A 21930-nucleotide genomic window follows, 5' to 3' on the forward strand; every position below is an offset into this window, starting at 1 on the left:
AGCAATATGACCTGTGACCCGTCTGAGTTTTCAAGATGTTTTCTCACATACTGTAAATCAGACCACTTATTGCATTATTGCGTATAGCAGGAATTCAGTTTTACAAACATATACTCGTTCAGCACAAACTGGCCTCCTTCATATACAATTGCTTAGTTTGACAGTTTACCGTGGTTTTAAAATGTCAAGGCTTCAATTAACAGCTAATGCTGGCTGTCACCTTAATAGGCTCATCTTTTCTCTTCTGACGGGATGTTTAAGCAGAGCAAAAATATGATTGGCTGCTTGCAAAGTTGAGTAAACAGCTGCCTCTTTGAAGTTAATTGCATCCAATTAGTGATAGGACGCTGTGACTAAGAAGAATTAAAAGAGAAGAATAATGGTACATTTTAAAACTTAACTTCTTCTGTTCCAAATATTATATATTTTGTTGTGTTCAATGGGGAAAATATGCTGTTTTATTTACGCAAATATATGACATGTCCCCAATGCAACACAATGCAAATACTTCCTTTACATGGTGAAAAAAAACGTATTGTAGGTCTATTGCTTTTGCCCGTGGCTAGCATACAAGCCAGACACATTGTTATAGTAGTCAAACATTTAATAAAAATTTGAAATCAAAGGTAAACCACACAAATCAAATTACAACGATCCAAAGTACAGTGAGCGGGGAGCTTCCTTTCACCGAGTTGACCGCCATTTTGACTTGTGACGTAAACTCCATAAATAAACGAAATCGCGAATGTCAAACCGCGAAGATGCGGGGTCCACTAAATAAAAGATTAAAAAATAAATTTAAAAAAGTCAGAGGCCAGAGCAACCCTGGCATACATCTGTGTGTGCTTGCTTCAAGTAAACGACCTAAAATTGAGAAGAAGAAAAAATAGTAAAATATGACGCATGGCATGATGGCACATCCCCATTTCATCAAGAAACTGTGATTAAACGATCTTAAACAGTTAGCTTTAAAAGAGGTTAGCTCACATCCGGGTCTGTGCGCAAACCCGGAAGTAACATGAGGTAAACATCTCACCCTGCCGCTGATCACACACACGTCAGGAACGCCAGCTCCTTCCAGAAGTTTCTTCCCTGCGGTTGGCTGTGTGCCTCGGCGGCCCTGGCAGTCGAGTAGTCATCGATGCCCCGGTGGAATACGCGGGTCTGACGTCTTTTTCGTTCAATGTGGGTGACATTTGCCTCCTCATCTTTGGCGTGAAGCGGAAAGTCATCTACGTATCCAAGTGAGCCCTGTCAAGCTAGTCCTTACATGTAGCTAGTAAGCTAGTGAGAAGCTAGTGCCTTTGAACCACATGCAGGTGGCGGCTATGGCCTGTGCAATGTCACTTTTTCTCGAGACGTGGGTGAAGAAGTGAGCGAAAGTTGTGATGGGTAAAGACTACTACAAGATGCTGGGAATAGCCAAGGGCGCGTCGGAAGACGAAATCAAGAAAGCGTACAGGAAGCAGGCCCTCCGCTATCACCCTGACAAGAACAAGTCCGCTGGCGCTGAGGACAAATTTAAGGAGATAGCAGAAGCCTACGACGTTCTCAGCGACGCCAAGAAGAAAGACATTTACGACCGATATGGCGAAGAAGGTAAATTACCACGTTTGATCTCAGTTTCCTCATTAAGTGGTCTGACAGTGTCCATAGATGTGACAGCGCTGCAGCTTGAGAACTTTCTAGAAACAACCACAACCCCATTGACGTTTGTCGCTAAACTAACATGATTTAAAAGCGCAGTTTATGTACCTTTCACTGCCAGTAATTGCCACTTGTAGGAAATGCAGATAAGACCGAATAGTGACGTCATCACGTCGCTAATTTGCATATGCTTTCCCGCCACATTAATGAAACGTAACTCAAATGTGTTTTTTTTTTTTTTTTTTTTTACAACTCGAGGTTCGAATGCATACATTTCCTGTTGTGATTAAACACTTTTTTGGGGGTTTATCAGCAGAGGCACTTTAAATGGTGGGAAGTGTGTATGGAGTAGCAACTCCATTTAACTCATTCACTGCCTATGACAATTATGGTTCCCAGCCCAGATGGATGGGACAGCATCTGATGCTGCTCCACTGTAAATTTCAAACTGGGAAACAACTTTATGGATGCACAACAACCAGTACATGGCATTGATACCCCATTTTAGATATGATATCAGGATAATTTGAGAGTTGTGAAAGGAGAGAGCCTGTTTGTTCATTAGTTATTTTTTTACATGTCAATTATGTGTCTCATGTCAGTAAAGATTTGGAAATACTGATTTCAATTACTTCCCGTTTTAGGCCTAAAGGGCTCAGCCTTAGGTGGTGGAGGAGGCCACAGCGGCTCCACATACAACTACACCTTCCATGGCGATCCCCACGCCATGTTCGCCGAGTTCTTCGGCGGCCGCAGCCCCTTCGACCATTTTTTCTCTCAGAACGGTGGCGACGACACGGTGGACCCCGCTGATCCTTTTGCCGCCTTCGGGATGGGCAGCATGGGTGGCTTCCAGCGGCCCTTCAAGTCCCACCTAGGCGCCCCCCATGTCAACCGTGCGAGGCAGAAGGACCCGCCGGTGGTGCACGAGCTGAAGGTGAGCCTGGAGGAGGTCTTCGCTGGCTGCACCAAGAAAATGAAGATCTCCCGCAAGAGACTGAACCCCGACGGGCGAACCACACGCAGCGAGGACAAGATTCTGTCGGTGGACATCAAGCGCGGCTGGAAAGAGGGAACCAAGATCACCTTCCCCCGCGAGGGTGACGAGACGCCGACTAACATTCCGGCCGACGTGGTGTTTGTCGTTAAAGACAAGCTTCACCCTGTGTTCAAGAGGGAGGGCTCCGATATTATTTACCCTGCCAAAATATCACTCAGAGACGTAAGTACCTTTGCCACACTTTTAAGTGGACAGTTTATTATGCATCACAGAAGAGACGACTTGACTCATAATGCCGTGTTTAACCGAAGTAAATGCGTATAGTCCAGCGTGCCACGAACTTTTATAAGTCCGTCGTCATGGCTCATCTTTTTATCATCTCATATCCACACAAAAGTGATGCGGAATGAGATAATGAAGAAATAATATTTTGTGAAAATGAGGCAAGCCTTTTTGAACTCATTTCACGGAGCTGTCCACTGACGATGATGTCGCGTCATTGCCGCGCGCAATAAATGAGCCGTCTGCATGGCTAAATTACAGTGGTACCTCGGAGTTTGAACATAATTCGTTCCTGCGAAATGTTCAATGTCCGAATTGTTCAACCTCTGAAACATTTTTTCCCATAGGAAATAATGTAAATGCAATTAATCCGTTCCCAAGCTCCGAAAACAGAAAATTCCTATTTTAATTTCTATTTGTTTTTTATATTTACAGTGCAGTACAGTATTCAAACAATAAAAAATACCTTACATTATTTTATTGTGGTGTGATGGCATCAGTGGATGATAAATGCTATGTTAATGCTTGCTTTAGTTCAGTGGTGAGTTTGTGTATTTTACATTGGGCATATTGTTAGACTACTAAGTGGTCCTTGCGTGCGTTGTTTAACATCAGGCACGTTGTTGAACAGCTAAGGGGGATCCTTGTGCCAGTATTTACAGAAGTAGTCACGGTAGTTACAACTGCGCGTTAATCTCCTTCCTAAATTCACTATATTTCGTAGCACTGTATGTTTTTCTTTGCTGCCACTGGCACTGTTGTTTTTCTTTGAGCCCATGGCGAAGAAAATTGTCGTGGAAAAGTCAAAATGCACTCGCGAGTATGGAGCACCTCTGGGAGTGTTCACGATCGGACTGGAAATGAGCAGTGCATCGTCTCAACTGCCGCAACGTGAGCATTCGGCATTACTCGGCTTGGCTCATTTACCCTTTTTCAAGGTATGTTCGGCTTAGTTTGCTTTGTCTGGGTGTTCGAACTCCAAAAATGAGTTCAAACTCCGAGGCATTTTTTACCCAGATTTTTTGGTTGAAGTCCGAATTGTACGAGTTCCGAGACGTTCAAACTCCAAGGTTTTCACGGTACTAATGTCACCACAGTGTTTCCCACACCATATTAATACTTGGGCGGGCCACCCAAGAAGTTTTTAAGAAAATTAGATAAATATATATCAATATTAAAAAAAAAAACGGGACAAAATGTGTCGCAACCAGATAAACCACATGTGACGTTAGTTTGCCGTTACTCACTTGTGGAGCTTGAGGCTAGAAGAGACGCAATTTACACGGCTGAGACACCCCCCGCGGGAGTCCACCCACCCAAGTAGATTTCAAATCTGTGGGAAACGCAGCACCACTAATTTCTACTTTATATGAAGTCACAACTGTTACTCGAAATAAATTTTTCAATTCACGTACGTCTCTTGACATTTTGATGACGTAGAGGTCGGATATATGCTATGGCTGTTCAGACTGCGGTCGCATTGCAAAAATTTGGATACATATCTGATCAAGGACCGCATATGAAAGCGACCCAGGTCGGTTATAAAAAAAATCCAAATTGAGATGAAAAAAAATCGCAATTTGAGGCGTTCACACTGACATAAAAACGTCAGCTACAGGTCTCATTTGGGGGAAAAAAAAAATCAGATTTGGGTCGCATTTTCCTGCAGTAGGGGTGGGTGATATGGCCTAAAAATTATATCACAACATTTCCAAGAAATTTGCGGTGATGATATTGGTAATAATTACTGAACAATAGATTTGTAATTGGTGCTTTGGAATAATAGAATTTTTATTGCAGCACAATATTTAAGCCACCTTTTTTTCCCCACAATTGAAATGTAAACAAAGTGCTTATATAGCAACCGTAATGGAATGAAATGGAAATTAAAAACAGGCTAGCTAGTGTTTACACTGCAAGGTCTAATTGTAACGTAACTGCTTAAAGCTCATAAAGCACATTTACTTAGCAAATACAAAGAAAACTCAAACCTTCAGAAGTCAGTGGCAAATTGCATGAGTCAAGAAAGTCCATTATTTTCTCCGGTGTGGTTGACCTTCAATGTTGTAGAGGCAAAAAAAGAGATCACAGGCAAGTATATTGTTGGAAGTTGTTTTCCCCTGCGATTGTTTAGGCAGTGGTTATTTTGTCGTAACCGGCAACCCTACGGTGAGCGTTATTTTGCCGTAAATGTCTCTGATTGGTCGATAAGAGGAGCAAGAAAATGCCGTGATTGCTTGTAGACATTATTAGCGAGTATGAATAACGCAAATGTGCATGTTTACGCCGCTGCGCAACAGCAACGCGTTAGCTTAGTGGCCGGTGAGCATCACAAAGTCACGTCAACTATGAGGCGAGCTACCGGTCATGGTAAAATAACCTCCGCGGATTGTTAACCTTGGCCAAACAATACGCGACCGCTTCAGTATTATCCAACAACCGTCTGTTTGTTTGTTTTTTTCATAAGGAGCGCGTCTAATCAAGAGTGTTCCAGTAATTAACTTTTGTTCATGTCAAACAACATGAGCTGTTTCCATGTCTTCTTAGCGTGTCTTTAGCCTGCTCATCCTCTGAACTTTAAAGGCAACAGTTTTCCTGCACAATTTACAAACGATTGTATTTTTTTGCATCATATCTGACCTCTTTGTAACCAAACAGCCTCCACGCGACGAAGGTAGCTCACTCCTGGCCGCAGCTCACACCCTCACACGCTCCGACATAGTTTTCATGCAGCTTCGAGCGACGCATGTACGTCCAAATAGACACAAAGACGTGTGATGTTACGCATTACGTTATCGCGTCAATTTTGTGATATTTTACATTTTTATCACCCCAAAAAATACACCGGTAATATCGTAGAAGGTATGATAAGGAACACGCCTAGCCTGCAGTACTGTGAACCTAGCCTAAGACATTAGATGTGTAATGTGGATTATGATAACGCGTTGAACTTGAAGCATCATCTGTAAGTGATTTTTAAGATATTACTACATGTGTAATATAGATATAATAATGTATACAGTGAGGAAAATAAGTATTTCACCCCCTGGTGATTTTGTGAGTTTGACCCTTTACAAAGAAAGGAACGGTCTATAATTTTCATGGTAGGTTCATCTTAACAGTGAGAGACAGAATATTAAAAAAAATCCCAGGAAATCACATTATATTAATTTTAAACATTTATTTGTCTTTTATTGAGGAAAATAAGTATTTCACCCCCTACCAACCAGCAAGAATTCTGGCTCCCACAGACAGGTCATGTGACCAGGAGGCACACACATTAGTCCTCTTACTTAATTGGTATTCCTAATTAAGTTCCCGTTACCTGTATAAAAACACACCTGTTCACAGAATCAATCAATGCATCAGATTCCAACCTCTCCACAATGGGCAAGACCAAAGAGCTGTCTAAGGACGTCAGGGACAAGATTGTAGACCTGCACAAGGCTGGAATGGGCTACAAGACCATTAGCAAGCAGCTGGGTGAAAAGGAGTCAACTGTTGGTGCGATAGTTAGAAAATGGAAGACACACCAATTGACCATCAATCTCCCTCGGTCTGGTGCTCCACGCAAGATCTCACCTCGTGGAGTGAACCGGATCATGAGAAAGGTGAGGAAACAACCCAGAACTACACGGCAGGAGCTTGTTGATGATATCAAGGCAGCTGGGACCACAGTCACCAAGATGACCATTGGTAACACACTACGCCGTAATGGATTGAAATCCTGTAGTGCCCGCAAGGTCCCCCTGCTCAAGAAGGCACATGTACAGGCCCGTCTGAAGTTTGCCAATGAGCACCTGGATGATTCAGAGGAGGCTTGGGAGAAAGTGCTGTGGTCAGATGAGACTAAAATCGAGCTCTTTGGCATCAACTCGACTCGCCGTGTTTGGAAGGCGAAAAAAGCTGACTTTGACCCCAAGAACACCATCCCCACCGTCAAGCATGGTGGTGGAAACATTATGTTTTGGGGCTGTTTCTCTGCTAAGGGTACAGGACGACTTCACCGGATCGAGGGGAGGATGAATGGGGCCATGTACCGGGAAATCTTGGGTGAGAACCTCCTTCCCTCAGCCAGGATATTGAAAATGGGTCGTGGATGGGTGTTTCAGCATGACAATGACCCAAAACATACAGCAAAGGCAACAAAGGAGTGGCTCAAGAAGAAGCACATTAAGGTTATGGAGTGGCCTAGTCAGTCTCCAGACCTTAATCCTATAGAGAACTTGTGGAGGGAGCTGAAGCTTCGAGTTGCCAAGCAACAGCCTCGAAATCTTCAGGATTTGGAGAGGATCTGCAAAGAGGAGTGGGCCACAATCCCTCCTGGGATCTGCGCAAACTTGGTGACCAACTACAAGAAACGTCTGACCGCTGTGCTTGCCAACAAGGGTTTCTCCACCAAGTACTGAGTCATGTTTTGCTAGGGGGTGAAATACTTATTTTCCTCAATAAAAGACAAATAAATGTTTAAAATTAATATAATGTGATTTCCTGGGATTTTTTTTAATATTCTGTCTCTCACTGTTAAGATGAACCTACCATGAAAATTATAGACCGTTCCTTTCTTTGTAAAGGGTCAAAATCACCAGGGGGTGAAATACTTATTTTCCTCACTGTATGTGGACTAAATGGTAGTTAGTATGTGTTTACCTTAAGCGGTAATCGCTAGCGCGTTACTGCTAATTGTGATTGCTAACCATTTAGCATAGGCTAATTTTGTTGGTTTTTAATAACGCATATGTATAGATCATAATAAACTATAAGTACTTATATCCACTCAATTCAATGTACGTCAAACGTTAGCGTATTTCCAACAACAACAAATTTGAGCACCCCTCTCCCCCCAATCCACGGCCGCGCCCTCGGCCTCGTCCGACGCGGCGCACCACCCTGTCCGAGCGGGTGCTCTCCTCCGGTAATGATCCTTCCGCAGGTTTACCTACGGAAACCTTGTTACAAATTTTACTTCAAGATCAGTGATTATTAACCATTGGGCCGCGAGAGCCATCTAATGGGGCTGCAAAGTAATTTCAGTTTTGTAACTCTGGGCCGCGACAGACGCTGGCTTTGTACACATGTAGCAGTTTTTTTTTAACCAAATATTTCCTCCACTGCCCGTGTAGAGAAAACAATTTGTAATATTGCCCGTTTGTATTGTGCTATAAATTCATTTATAATCCTCCGTATTCTGTTTAGCCGCGCTGCAGTCAGCATGTTGTGGGGCGGGGCATGCGGAGCGCAACGGCTCCTTCGACTGCATGCAATCGACGAGGCTGTTCCAAAATTAGAAACAGTGTTGCGGAACCTCCGTTGAATGAGCTGCTCTTGAGGCTCGCAAATATCTTGCATCTAATAACGCCCAAAATAGGCAGGGAAGTAATGCAGCACGTCGGAATTTCATTTTTTCTTCTATTTCCGGGTTTCGTTAAGCGTTCAGCTCTCGTCATTTTTGGCCAATGGGAGCACAGATTGTCACGCGGGTCAACGTGATTACGCAATATAGTCCGCTTCCAAAAGCACAATGGACCGCACCAAATGAAAAAATAAATAGATAAAGTGGACTTAAGGACTTTTCTTGTCTGAATACAACCATAGATGAATGGACGCTACAATTAATTCTGTTCTCGCAGAATTACTTACCGTTTCCTTGTTGAATGTTGAACAGCGAGAGGCACTTGGTGCATTCTTATCTGCTAAAGATGGTTGTGTGTCTCCCCCCAAGAAGTTGATTACGGCTTGTTGGACATCTTATTGGGTGTCAGTTACACATAAATAAATGTCATTGATGACCACGTTGTATCATGTTATTTGATAATGATTTTATAAACATTAACTAGATTTGATTTCGATATTAAAAACAAACAATAATGAGTCAACATAAATCATAATTTCTGAATGGGCCCATTACAGGAGAAGTTGAGCCCCAAGGTAAAAAAGTTTAAGAACCCCTTCTCTAAATAGTCAAGTTTGATCGCCTTCTTGGCGCGCCAAACCGAGGACCTCACTAAACCATCCAAATGGGAGTAGCGACGGCCGATGGCCGGGTAGCGGATACGCGCTGATCCGCTCAGTGTGGCGCACGTGCAGTTTAACAACTTTTTAATTTATTTTCAGTTACTTATTGTTGTTAAAAATAAACATTTTCAAAGAATGCTGATGTTGTTTTTTTTTTATGTCCATGAGAATAACCGTAAAATGTTGTTGTTTTTCCCTCAGACTATAATTGCACACCAAAATCTGAAACCGTTGCACCCCTAGTACATATCCAGGTATCGATATTTTGTGCAGACTCCTTCCAGAGACTCATGAACATGCCTGCTATTTTGCTGTTCAAAGTTGGACACACTCTCCTTTAATGTGATTCCAGCGAGACCATTGTGAAAAGTGTAATCGATCACCCAAGCACTAATTAATGCCAGTTTCACGATAACATTAGCCAGTTAGCATAGCAATTAGCAAGGCTTCCCAGTCATTCTCATTTATCACTCCTCGCAATCTGTTTGTGAAAACGTCGATACTTGTAACTGTAAGAAGTGCTTCTTATGCACAGCCATGGAGGCTGTAATTAGTAACTTAGGAGCGAAAGCGCAATGTTGTTTATGAGTAGTATTAGCCAGCCGTAACCCGCTGTTGCGACGTAGTAGTACTGATCTCGCCTCGACCCGAGTACCCGCTTGCATGTAACGTAAGCATCCCAGCAAAGCTTTTTGGAGCTGTCCCCGCTGTTTAATTTTGGGGAAACCGTAAAAATACGTGTTTTGATGAAGCTAAAAATGCACATTTAGACCCGCAAACTGCTATGCGAACCGATTATTTCAAGCCTTGTGTGGGCCAAAAGGCGTGCCCATGCTTTAAGAAAGCCTTTTTTTTTTGTAGATAATAATTACGAGTTTGTTGTTTTAGTTAAGTTTTCGAAACTAGTTGTATTCGTTATTTGCATTCACCCACCTCATATGCTATTCATTTTCATTGACTATAAGCGGTTCAGATAATGTATGTATGGATTGATGTTAGATTTACTTGGCACCATTGTGATATATGACGACTATGTATCACGATTCACTGCCATGTCTACTTGTTCAGACTGCCACCTAGTGGCAGCTGCCTAAAACAAGCAAGCAGAATGAAGGCTGTATGTCGTTGAGTGCAGGTGTCTATTCATTTATGTGTGTGTGTTTAGGCGCTGTGCGGGTGCACGGTCAGCGCGCCGACGCTGGACGGCCGCACCATCACAGTGACGTCGCGGGACGTGGTGAAGCCGGGCACCAAGAAGCGCATCGCCGGCGAGGGCCTGCCGCTGTCCAAGTGGCCCGACAGGCGGGGCGACATGATCCTGGACTTCTGCGTCAAGTTCCCCGACAAGCTCGGACAAAACACGCGCGACGCGCTCAGGCAGGTCCTCCCGCCGTGACGCAGGGCTGCGTTACACCGAACACTACTTAACCCCCCCCCCCACCATGCTGTTGTTCAGGGTGCTCTGACTTGGGTTTACTTTGAAACTTGCCTGGTCTGGAAATGACTCAGGGCTGCTTTGCATTGACTCAACTTTGCTTGCTGAAGACAAACAAAGTCCAAAAATGTCTTAAACGTGAGACCAGACTAGTGACTTCAGTATTTATCCTCGTTCAAGGACTTTTTTTTTTTTTTGTGTGTGTGTGTTGTTGAGTTTGGAGCCTTTTAGCGCTTTCATGTCTTATAATAGCACTGACTAAGTAAGACTTATCAGTGATGGAGCATTCTGGCCACCTTGACAACAAAAACACACAAAGTCCTGACCTTTCAAATGGCGGAATGTTTTTGGAGGGAAAAAGGATAACGCATTAATTTGATGTCAAAATATTACGAGAGTAAAGTCGCATTCTTTTGTGGAGAATAATACAACCTAATATGGATAAACATCCAGCAGAGTTTAATTTCATGTCACAAAAAGTCCAAATGTTACCACAAAAATAATGATAGGATGACAGGATGACAAGTCTAAGATGTTTTAATTAAAAAAAAAATAATCATTTTATGCAACTTTTAATATCAGAAGGAAATGGCCTGGACTGCCATTATTTGTGCGGCATGAAGTCCATTTATAAATGCATTCGGGAAATTTTTTGGGGTAAAAAATAAGGATGAACCAAACGCAAAATGGGGTTGACTGAGCTTGTGTGTGTTCACTGTGTTATGACAAAAGTCAAATATTACAAGAATTGCCACTTTCATTACAATAAAAATACATAAATAATAAATTTCATGCCAAAAGTCAAAATATTACAAGAAAAAAATAATTTTTGTAAAAATATTGTTTGGGATTTTATTTTATGAATTGTAAAATGCTGCAATTTTTTTTTATATAACTTGTAAAATTACAAAACATGTTTATTTTTTTTACAAAACAAATGTGTAAAGTCAAAATACAAGAAACAAAAATATCGTGGGAAAGTAATCAAATGTCTTGTTGATAATAGTTACAATATTTATTTATTTTTTAAAGCAGTGATTTAATTACAAAAGTTAAGTTATGAAAATAAAAAATTCAGTTCAGACATTGAAACGACATTTATTCTCGGAATATTATGACATTTTATCTCAAAAGAAATCGCACTACATCCTTATGAATAAGACATGTTCCTTGTAGTTTTACCATTTAGTTCTTTTCTGTGCCTCTGTTGCACACATTTCGTAAAGCACCATAACAATATTTAAAGAAGCACCCGCCCCCTTCCCCTCATCTGCCCGTGTGGGGCGTTCACAAGACGAAATGAGCGTGGCTTCACTTCCGCTTACGGACACGTCGATGAACGAAAGCCCCAATGTCACACTGTGAGCTCCGTTTCACCATTGCTGACCTCATGTCAACTATGTTTACGTCGTCTGTTACCTCAGTCGCACCACTCACAGGTGCGTTCGTCCCACATTTAACAATGCCGGTGAAGTAGCGCTTAACACACTTTTGCATTAACTTGAGGAAAACATCATTTGAGGTTGCTGTGCCAAATGGTTGTCATGTTGTCGTGTGTAGACGTTGAAGGCGAGTTCAAAATAGTTTTAATGTGTTATGTCATAACAGCACTTGTTTGACTGTGAGGATCATATATATGAAAAAACAGTTGGCAGCCCCCCCACGTTGCACAAACAGCACATGAAGTGAGATGTTTCATCTCTGCATAGCTTGACGACTTGGCGTGACTTCTTTGCCTTTGTGTTTATCACATAGAGAGGATATAAAAAGTCTACACACCCCTGTTCAAAATAGGGCTTGACCACTATGGGGTTTTTTTTTAACCCAGTTACAGTATTTGGCAGAATAAAATTCAGATAACAGACTAAATAGCTGATTAATTTTTTTAAAATGTGTATAAGTTTTTTTTAATACGCTTACAAATAAACAAATAAAGATGTGAATTACAGGCAGAACATTTGACTGTTTTGAGTGATTATTATTATTATTTTTTAAATGCCTTAAGTGGTACTGGTAATGTGTACCAAAAAAAACCTTCTTTTTTTTATACAACAGCCAATATCAGCCGATCAATCGGTCGAGCCGTGGTTCAACTGCCAGTTTTTGTGATAGACAAAATTTAGACCAAGATACTTTTTTTTTTTTTTAAACATTGCGATGTATTACCAGTTTAGGGTGTACCCCGCCTGCTGCCTGAAGCCAGCTGTGATAGGCTCCGGCGCCTCCCGCGACCCTTGTGAGGACAAGCGGTTAAGAAAATGGATGGATGGCATTGCGATCTATTGACAATTCTGAACTTCCAGGCATTTCTGATTCTTCCCCAATGCAACGCAATGCTTCCTTCACACGGTGAAAACAAATGGCAGATTGTATTGCGTTTGTCTGTGATTATCATACACACCACACAGATTGTTACAGTCGTCAAATGACATCATCACATTTTAAAATCAAAATAATCCTCACAAATCAAGTTATAATGATCCAAAGTCCAATGCTTTTCAATGAGCGGAGAGATTTCTTTCACCGAATTGACCGCCATTTTGATTTGTGAGGTGATCTCGGAATTGTCAATTCAAACTCCATTGAAAAATATAATTTTTTCTTAAAGGAATGTAAAATAGACAGTGTGGTTGCATAAGGGGCACACCTGCATAACTGGGCATTTGGCTATGTTTAGAATGAACGAAGCAAACGGCATCACATCAACCACCAGTCACCATTTTAGCTCTACACCTTCTCTAAAGCATTATTTTTTTTTTTTGAAGTGACTCATTAAATTCAAAGAAAGAGGGCACGCTCTTGTACAAGGTATAAAAGGCTGATGGAAAATGTGACCCAACATTTGAACTTGTTTGTTGACATTTTATATCCACGGTAGAGGTTCTGTAGGTTATACAAATGATTTTTTTTCCTGGAAATTAAATTGGTGTGATTCATTTTAACAGCTGCGTGAATTTGCATTGTTGCCATCAATATAACCAATGCAATAACTGGTTAAATTGTGATGCATTTTCTTAAATTTGCACTATAAACTTGAGGAATTTTACATTGATGTTATTGCATTCACACAAACTGTATGCCTCTGGAATATGTGAAATGACATCTCATAGACCAGACGACTGCAAAAATGGAAATAAAATGTCTTAATATTACATTGTGGTGTTTCTGGTGCATATTAGTCATATGGCTTGTGGTGGCCATTCTGCCACTTTCTCGTTGCAGCTAGCGCCATCTAGTGTACAGCTGGTAAACAAACACCCGGGATACTTTACGTCTAATTGTATGTCGCCAACAGACACAATTTTCGTATTTAAATATTCCCTAAAAATGATGAATCGTTATGCAACCGCTCGAATGAGGCCCTACTGTGACTGTAACACCCAAACTAATTTCCTTTGGTGGTTTTTAAACGCAGCCATAAGCGTATGAGCGCCTTGTTGACGATGACGTCACCTCCAGCAAAAATAGTTAGCTTTTGACGTGTGGGTGACTAAAAGGAACGAGACCTTGAGATTTATGACCACATTACCGACGCAAATCATGTTCATACTTAATTGTAAAGCTTATGTGTGTGATTTAAAGTAGGTTGGAGTGAACTAGTGAGAAAACACACGCACACAAACACACGCACACATCCACTGACAGTGTGCACCAGTTTGAAACAACATGGATGTCGACCTCCAATCTGGTGGGTTTTATTTAAATTATAGCTCAGCATATGCATTAGCAAAAAATAACTAAATCAATTGGCTATTTCTGGCAATTGATTTGATATGTCCACACTTTTTCTAATGGCATGCACTTAAGACAATAAATACTTTCACCAAAAAGGAGTTTAATTCGTTCCGTGACTTGCTCGTAACGCAAATCACTGATATATACATTTTAACGCAACTATTTAATTGGAACTGCCATTAATCCCCCAAAAGACCCAAATAAGAAAAAATAGTACAGTATTGAATGAAATATTTACTGTACGTTTTAATAAATACAGTACTTTTTTCCTTAATTGCATCTAAAGACACATTATTCTTAACTGTTGCTTTTCTCCACCTTCTCACTTTTAGCAGCTTCCCCATATTTCCATTGACAGCTGCAGCAAAGAAATCATTTTCACGCTGCTTCAATTTGAGTGCACATCGTAAAAGTAGCCTACTTGTACCTCTTTGCCATGTCGACGACACGCACACCTCACTCACATATTTCTCCTTTTAGCTTCCAATGGACATCATCCACTCATTCGCAGTGCTCAGTTTCGTAGGACCCATGGTCTGAAAAAGTCAAGTTTGAGCTCGGTTGCTAGCGAAAACAGAAGCACCAACTGAGGCACAAACACAACCAGTTGAATTAAAGTGTAGCGGTTTTCCACGTTGAAATGAGTTCCGGGCACAGTATTGCACAGTATCCCCTTGAAAAATGAATGCCTCTCCCAGATAGAAGTTTGCCTTTTTCACCAGGAACAATAACAAGTAGCCTCCTACAATAACTACCTGAGTTTAAGACACTAACCAAAACAGCAGCACTTAATGAGGCACCTAAAGTGTGGAATTTGCACGTTGGAAATAAGTTGCCTTTATGATGTTACGCAATCCATTCAGGCGGCATGGATCAGCGGTGGAGTGGAGTTGACTCCCAAATCAGAGGTTGTGGGTTTGATTCTTGGTCCCTGTGACTATGTCAAAGCATGGATTTAGATCTTCCCATAGATTGACGCGTACTCGTACTCCTTTTGTAGTAACTAATTACATTTACAAATTTACATTTACAAAGGTCAGAGATGTTCACCAAAACAGTTGCAAATCTTAGGTTTCTTGTGTAATATTAAAGATAATTTTTATTTTAAATGTTTTTTTTACAATAATATGTTATATGCAGCCCCACTAGTCTAAATATGGTATTCTGATTAATATTGTGTTAGTGGAATATGAGTTAAGCAGCAAAATCCAGACGTTTTTATCAATCTCTATCAAGCCCTGAGCAACATTTTCGCCCCCGGAGTTAGATACAAACGGATGGATTTTGCTTCATAACTCATGTTCCACAAATGTGATATTAATCAGAATGTCACGTTTAGACTAGTGAGCTCACATATAAAATATTGTCAAGAAATGTTTAAGGTTGACCAATCATCATGGCTCACCCGTTTTCTGGGTTTGGTCAGCAAACTGAGCCACGATGATTGGTCGTTACCTACTTCCTCAGCACAGGTGATGTCATCTTCAGTCGACAGCAAGTGGATAAAAATAGTTTTTAAAGATATTAATTCTACATGAAAAATAATGACGTTCTCACGTTAATTCTGGACAAAATATAAACTTTTTACTGCTGAAAATGACTCAATGAGTCAAGTATCCCTTTAACAATTACCCTTCTAGTAGACTATAAATCCCCCTTGTAGACACCCACAACGTTATGCGGGATTGTGGCAAGCCAAGCCTAAAATTCAAGGATTTAACAAAACTGCACAAACAAGGTGATGATGAGTTTCTTATCCCGGTTGCAGGTACCAGAGAATTTTACGCCTGTATGGAAGACTGTGGGGTGAGGGACTCTGAAAGAATGCTCTTTGGGAACAGAGGACTATCCACCAAGAGGCACCATGACCTCCTCCCTGATGCTGCAGGGTCCAGAGAGGAGGCGGCTGAGGAGGCTGTGCCAGTCAAAAAGACCAAACATTTGAGCTTAATAACCAGCACCACAAACAGCAAGGTGTCTGTGAAGGCTTCTCTAGCGAAGAGGACCAAACGCAAGACCAGCACCAAACTGGAGACCCTTAAAGAGTGTCAGAGGGTCAAAGTCTCAAAGGTGTCTGTAAGGGCTCGACCTGCTAAAGTGGCCAAACAGAAGACGGCAAACAAGCCAGAAACCCTTCGCAGAAAGCGAAAGATCAGTACCACCAGAGTATCGATGAAGGTCAGACCCCCTAAGGGGACCAAGCGGAAAGCTGGCACAAAATCTGAGACCCTTGTGAAGAAGCAGAGGTTTGAAACCACCAAGGTGTCAGTAAAAATTCTACCAGCAAATGGGTCCAACCGTAAGGTTAGACGCAGACCACAGACCCTTATGAGGAAGCACCGAGGTAAATCCAAACCACAGACCCTCATGAGGAAGCACAGAGGTAAAACCAAACCAGATATCCTGATAAGGAAAACAAAGGGTAATGCCAAAATGGCGACCTTACCTGGGATTCGAGGGGGTAAAGCCCAAGTGGAAACGCAAATACGTAATCCAAGGAGAAAAGACAAACCAGAGATCCTTAAAAGGAAACAGGGGAGTGTAACTGAGTCTATGAATCCTGTTATTGCAACCAAGCGGCGGCTCGACACAAAACCGAGAACCCTTCAAAATAAGCAGACGGTCAGAGCAGTCAATCTGCCAGTGAAAGTCCTGAAGTCTCAAGGAATGAAATTGAATGCCAGTACAAAACCAGAGACCCTAACGAGGAGTCAGTGGCTCAAAGCCACCCAGATGTCCATGGTGCAACAGGCTGAGAAACGACTCTTGCACACAACCAGTCATGGTAAGTCATCGACAGACTGACATTGTCAAGATAAATGGGAAGCCTCGGCCAGCTTCTGCTGGATCATGGTTTTTATTGAGCGGGGCTGTAAGCCAAAGTCTGTCTGTGTGTGTGCAGCCTCGTTGGATCACAAGTATCAGCAACTAGAGAAGATCGGCGAAGGAGGCTTCGGGTCGGTCTACGCTGGGTACAGGAAAGCAGATTCTTTTCCCGTAAGTAGTCTGTATTGATGCTTCTCCCCCAAGCGTTGCTCTTGTTTTAGTTCTAGTTGTCAGTATACGGGGTCTTCGGACTAGCAACTCCACTGAAGTCCTAACATGAGTGATCACGAACATATATTGTTGTCAGGTACTTAGAACAGAGCGTACAAGAATAACCTTGAGCGATTAGGCATCCACATGCAGCTTCTCCAATATGTTATCATTAGTCTACCTGCTGTAGCAATGTGCCCTACCACAATGAAGTTGATGCAGAGATTATTGTGATATATTGAAACAACAATTGACCCTTGGCTGCACGCTTTCATAACAGCGGTCTGTCAAGAACACATTTTTGGGATTTCTTAAATTTTCAATGTATTTTTTTCCACCACAAACAAATCAGCCCTATATCAGTTAGTTGTTAGCTTTATAATGGAAAATGCTAATCTTATGATACTACTTTTAGGCCAGCTATCAATAGTGAAAACTGACCCATATTAATCAGTCAAACATTAGTAATGTACTTGTATTTTCCGTCAAATAATGATATGATATTGTTAGCTTGCTAACTGAAATGCTAACATTACTGACCAGCTATCCATGGTCAAAAGTTTGACCCAGATTAATTTAATTTCTGAATAAAGCCATGCGCCTGCCTGTCCACCTCAAGCGTTTGATCAAGACAAGTGGTCAACTGTAAATTGTTTACCTCACAGTCAAGAACTTGCGTTGTAAAGCATGTCTATTGCCGGTTTTGTTGTGTCTCTAACCGAAGTGTTTGTTATGCTACTGACGTAAGGCCAGCTATTTATGGTCTGTACTGATGGATTTGTATTGTCTCTATAATATTGCTTTTAAGTTGCTTACAAAAATGCTAACCTTTATGCTTCTGACATAAGGTCAGCTATCCATGGTTATAGATGACTGAAAATGTGTAGTCAAAAACAGACATCTGTTTAAACAACGTATGTTAAACAATACAACTTGCGTCAAATAAGCCTAATACTGCTGTTAGGTGAGGTAAACCAACGAACGTGCTGATGTCATGTTACTGATGTGAGGTGTTAGCCAGCTAAACTAGCAATGCTAGCTAGCTACAGTATGTGCTACTGTTTTATTTTTATTTTTATTGTTCCTGGCCAGAGGTGGCAAATCCAAGTCCAGAAAATTAAAACTCTACCACAGTTTGGCTTTAGCCCTGGGTGCTAGCTAACTAGCTCCCTAGCTAGCTCTTATGGTGCTTGTTTACCTGCTAGGGAACTGGCTGGCTAGCTAGCATCATGGCTAAAGCCAAACTGTGGCAGGGATTTGACTTTCTGGATCTGGATTTTCCAACTATGTTCCTTGCATTAGTGTAAAAGCACTAACCAATGATTGTGTCCACTAGGTGGCCATCAAACACATTCCCAAAAATGAAGTCAAGATCATCTCCCTGGTGAGAAAAACCTTACTGGAGGCTTCACATTGTTCCTTGTGGATACTTAATGCATGGACAATAGCTAGGTTTCTATATTGTGCCAATGTGTTTCTTGTACGAGTTTCACTTCTTGCATGCTATTTTTTTTAATTTCCTGTGCTGTATCCACTATTGGTACATAAACGCTAAAAATGTCCCAAATGATGGACTAAAACAGGTCATCTTATTCATTGTTGACATCTGTTTCTTACCCTAGAACATAAAAGGGAGGAAACACGAAGTACCTCTGGAGGCGCTTCTCATGCTGCAGGCGTCGTGCATAAAGAACGCAGATGGGCAATCGGCCGTCATGTCTCTTCTAGATAAATACGACTTTGCTCAAGAACTGGTGCTGGTCATGGAGAAGCCGGCGCGATCCGTGGATCTCTTCACGTACATCACCAGATGTCGGCTCGGACACCTCAAGGAGAATGAAGCAAAGGTACGGATGGAAAGGATCCTGTGTCATCCTGAGATGTGTCCAATAGCTACGTTTGTGGACAGTCTGCATGTGTCTTTGTCAGAACATCATGAGGCAGCTGGTGGATGCCGTCATCAAAATGCACGCCGTCAACGTCTTCCATCGGGACCTCAAGCCGGGGAACATCCTTCTGGAGGCCACCTATGGCGTCCCCCGAGTGCGGGTCATCGACTTCGGCTGCAGCTGCTTCGTAACCGAGGAGCCTTATCACAATTACACCGGTGAGTCGGCTCACTCGTACACTTTTAGGATTGTCTCTTAGCAACCAGTGGTGTATTTTTTTGCCCTGGCTTTCAGTGGGGATTTACCCAACTTAATCCACCTCTTAATATTAATCTGTATCATGTCTCAATTATAGGAACCATTAATATTAATCAATTTCAGCTTCTCAAAATTGTGTTGCTAATTTTTGTGTTCAAATATAAATTTTTAAAGGTTTCAAATCACAGCAATACAGTCATGCTAGTTTGGTTAGCTCGTCTTTTGTGTTTTGCATTGTATGCTATCGTTAAGATAGCATACTTTAATGAGGCAAAATTAAGAGTGTAGTTAAACATTTTCAGCCCTGGAATTTCAGGGCTCTAACCGGGCCCACTTTAATTCACATTTTAATGAACATACACAATTTTACAGTTTGTGTATCAATGTAAAATAGATGAGCATTCTCTCCAACGATATTCCTATTGCATTTGATCCAAAATGTAATTTACAATTAAATGCTCCTACAAGAGCCCAACCATTGTTTATTTGAGCAAGTACATGAACATAAAATGGACAAAAAGAAACTAATAAGCAAAAGTACATTAAATGGGATAAGACATTTTGCACTTAACAAGACACACTTACCAAATGAAGTTAACAAATACTGTATTTCCTGTTAATACCCTTATTTTAAAATGTGTTCTTACCACTTCTGGCACACTACTGAGCTGATTGACGCTAACTTAAAGAGAGCAATGGTAATCGTAGGATGCTTTCCCATAATGCTTTGTTGCTCTTACTAGTGAAGTAACACTTGTGTTTTACTTCTTTTATGTGTTATTTTTGTACAGACGAGGTTTAATATTGTTATATTGGTATTGTTTTCATTCGTGGATTAAAGTTTTGCTACTTTTTGTATGAAATTATTGGAACTCAGTGACACCTTTAGTAACAAAAGCAGGCAGTCAGTACTATATTATCTCTCTCCCCCTCTCTCTAACGCCCCCCCCCCCTCTTTCTCTCTATGAACTCGTGCTTTGTTTTGTCGCAGGAACCCTCTCCTACGCTCCTCCAGAGTTCGTCCTGAGGGGGACATACAGGGCTGGCCCAACCACAGTGTGGCACCTGGGAGCCACGCTCTTTGAGTTATTAGCTGGAAGCAAACAGTTCGACACGCTCCTTTTTATCTCCCAGATGCTCCAACTCAATCGGGTTCTGTCTCAAGGTATTGCTACGACTGTACTGTACAGTGCTCCCTCGCTGCGTATATTGCGGTTCATTGTTTGTGCCGCCGCAATGTTGCATTTAGTCTGAGCCTTGAAATGTCAGGATAGCAACTCCAAGTGGACAAAAATATAATTACTACTTATTATCACTACAGTACTATTCAATATACGATCAATACAGTGTACGATTAAGCAAATAATTGATATTTGAGTTTAAAGTGTGTGTTTTAATAATTGTAATTGTATTTAAAAGTATGTGGGAAGGGTAAATGAAGATGATTTTTTATTTATTTATTTGGTCTTCTTATGCATTGTGGGTGCGTCTAGAACGTATCATGAGCTATAAATGGGGGCTCACTGTACTAGGGCCTCAAAGCAAGACCCCCCCCCATCCCCAATGTTAAAACTAAAGTTTATGTGTATTCTCATGCTTCTCTCCAATCAGATTGCAGAGATTTCTTGCAAATGTGCTTGCAATGCGACCCGGAGCAGCGCGCCACCCTGGTGCAGATCCACCAGCATCCATGGCTCATTTGAGGCTTCCCATAAACTCAAAAGTGATGTGGACTGTCACTTAACAGGCTCTTTTCTATCCTCACCTATAACAAATGTACACTGCCGGGTGTGTCAGTCATGCATGTGATCTATAATAGACACCCCGCAGTCCAAACAAAGCATTTTAAATGACCACCGGAGCACTTTTGTTTCTGTATTTTAAGGGCACATGACAAAGACCGTTTGAAAAGAAAGCATGTTGTTTACGTAAGGCCATTTTGAAACTGAGTCAAGGTGCAAGTTTTTGTAAACGAAACTTGAATAAAGTGGTGAAGTCATATATATTGCAGGTCCATATAAAGAAACCTTGAAGCACATGTTGTCGTAGTTGTTGTAGATTTATTAGATAAGAGCAGTACATGTGGAAAATGAAAAATATATACTAATATAATTTATACACATATATTAGGGCTGCACAATATATATATATAAATATATATATATGTATATATAAAATCACAAAGACGTGTGAAAAAATATGTATTGTATATCTTCTGGCCAAGGCGCCAGGAAACTCCAGCGTGTTCCGGGTCATCCCCGGAGCCTCTTCCCGATGGAACATTCTCGGAACATCTCATTAGAGAGGAGTCATCCTCTCCACATGCCCAAGCCACCTCATTTAGCTCCTGTCAATGCTGAGGGACAGCAGCTTCGGAGTTGCCAGGATGATTCCACCTCAAATACACTTCAGTAGCTACAGGAAATGTTTTGTTGAGGTTATTGCTGCCAAAGTGGTCAATTATGCGGTAAAAGCAAGGGTTCACATACTTTTTCTTCCGTATACCGCGAATGTTTATTTTCAATAAATACATGAAAACATACTGTATTGTATGTGTAGTATTAATTTAAGCAGACGGTTGATTCTTGTCATTTAGATGAAGACTACATTTTGACAATTTATGCAGAAATGGT

General features: G+C 41.4%; 1 protein-coding gene across 4 annotated transcripts; it reads left to right on the forward strand.

The window, feature by feature from the left end:
- Positions 1 to 1013: 1013 nt before the first annotated feature.
- dnajb1a (DnaJ heat shock protein family (Hsp40) member B1a) lies at positions 1014 to 21839 on the forward strand. Of its 4 annotated transcripts, XM_077559419.1 has the most exons (8): positions 7425 to 10321; positions 15883 to 16899; positions 17017 to 17111; positions 18487 to 18534; positions 18773 to 18997; positions 19080 to 19257; positions 20289 to 20462; positions 20909 to 21839. In XM_077559419.1, exons 2-8 carry the CDS (start codon positions 15906 to 15908, stop codon positions 20998 to 21000), a joined length of 1806 nt encoding a protein of 601 aa, XP_077415545.1. In that variant the 5' UTR covers positions 7425 to 10321; positions 15883 to 15905; the 3' UTR covers positions 21001 to 21839. The 4 variants fall into 4 exon arrangements, with proteins under 4 accessions (XP_077415547.1, XP_077415548.1, XP_077415546.1 ...); XM_077559420.1 differs by lacking the exons at positions 20289 to 20462; positions 20909 to 21839 and having other exon boundaries at positions 7423 to 10321; positions 19060 to 19231; XM_077559421.1 differs by lacking the exons at positions 17017 to 17111; positions 18487 to 18534; positions 18773 to 18997; ... (1 more) ...; positions 20289 to 20462; positions 20909 to 21839 and adding exons at positions 1014 to 1599; positions 2292 to 2869 and having other exon boundaries at positions 10110 to 10321; positions 15883 to 16078.
- Positions 21840 to 21930: the final 91 nt, after the last annotated feature.

Source organism: Vanacampus margaritifer, chromosome 2 (assembly GCF_051991255.1).
Source record: "Vanacampus margaritifer isolate UIUO_Vmar chromosome 2, RoL_Vmar_1.0, whole genome shotgun sequence".
In the NCBI taxonomy this organism is placed as follows: Eukaryota; Metazoa; Chordata; class Actinopteri; order Syngnathiformes; family Syngnathidae; genus Vanacampus; species Vanacampus margaritifer.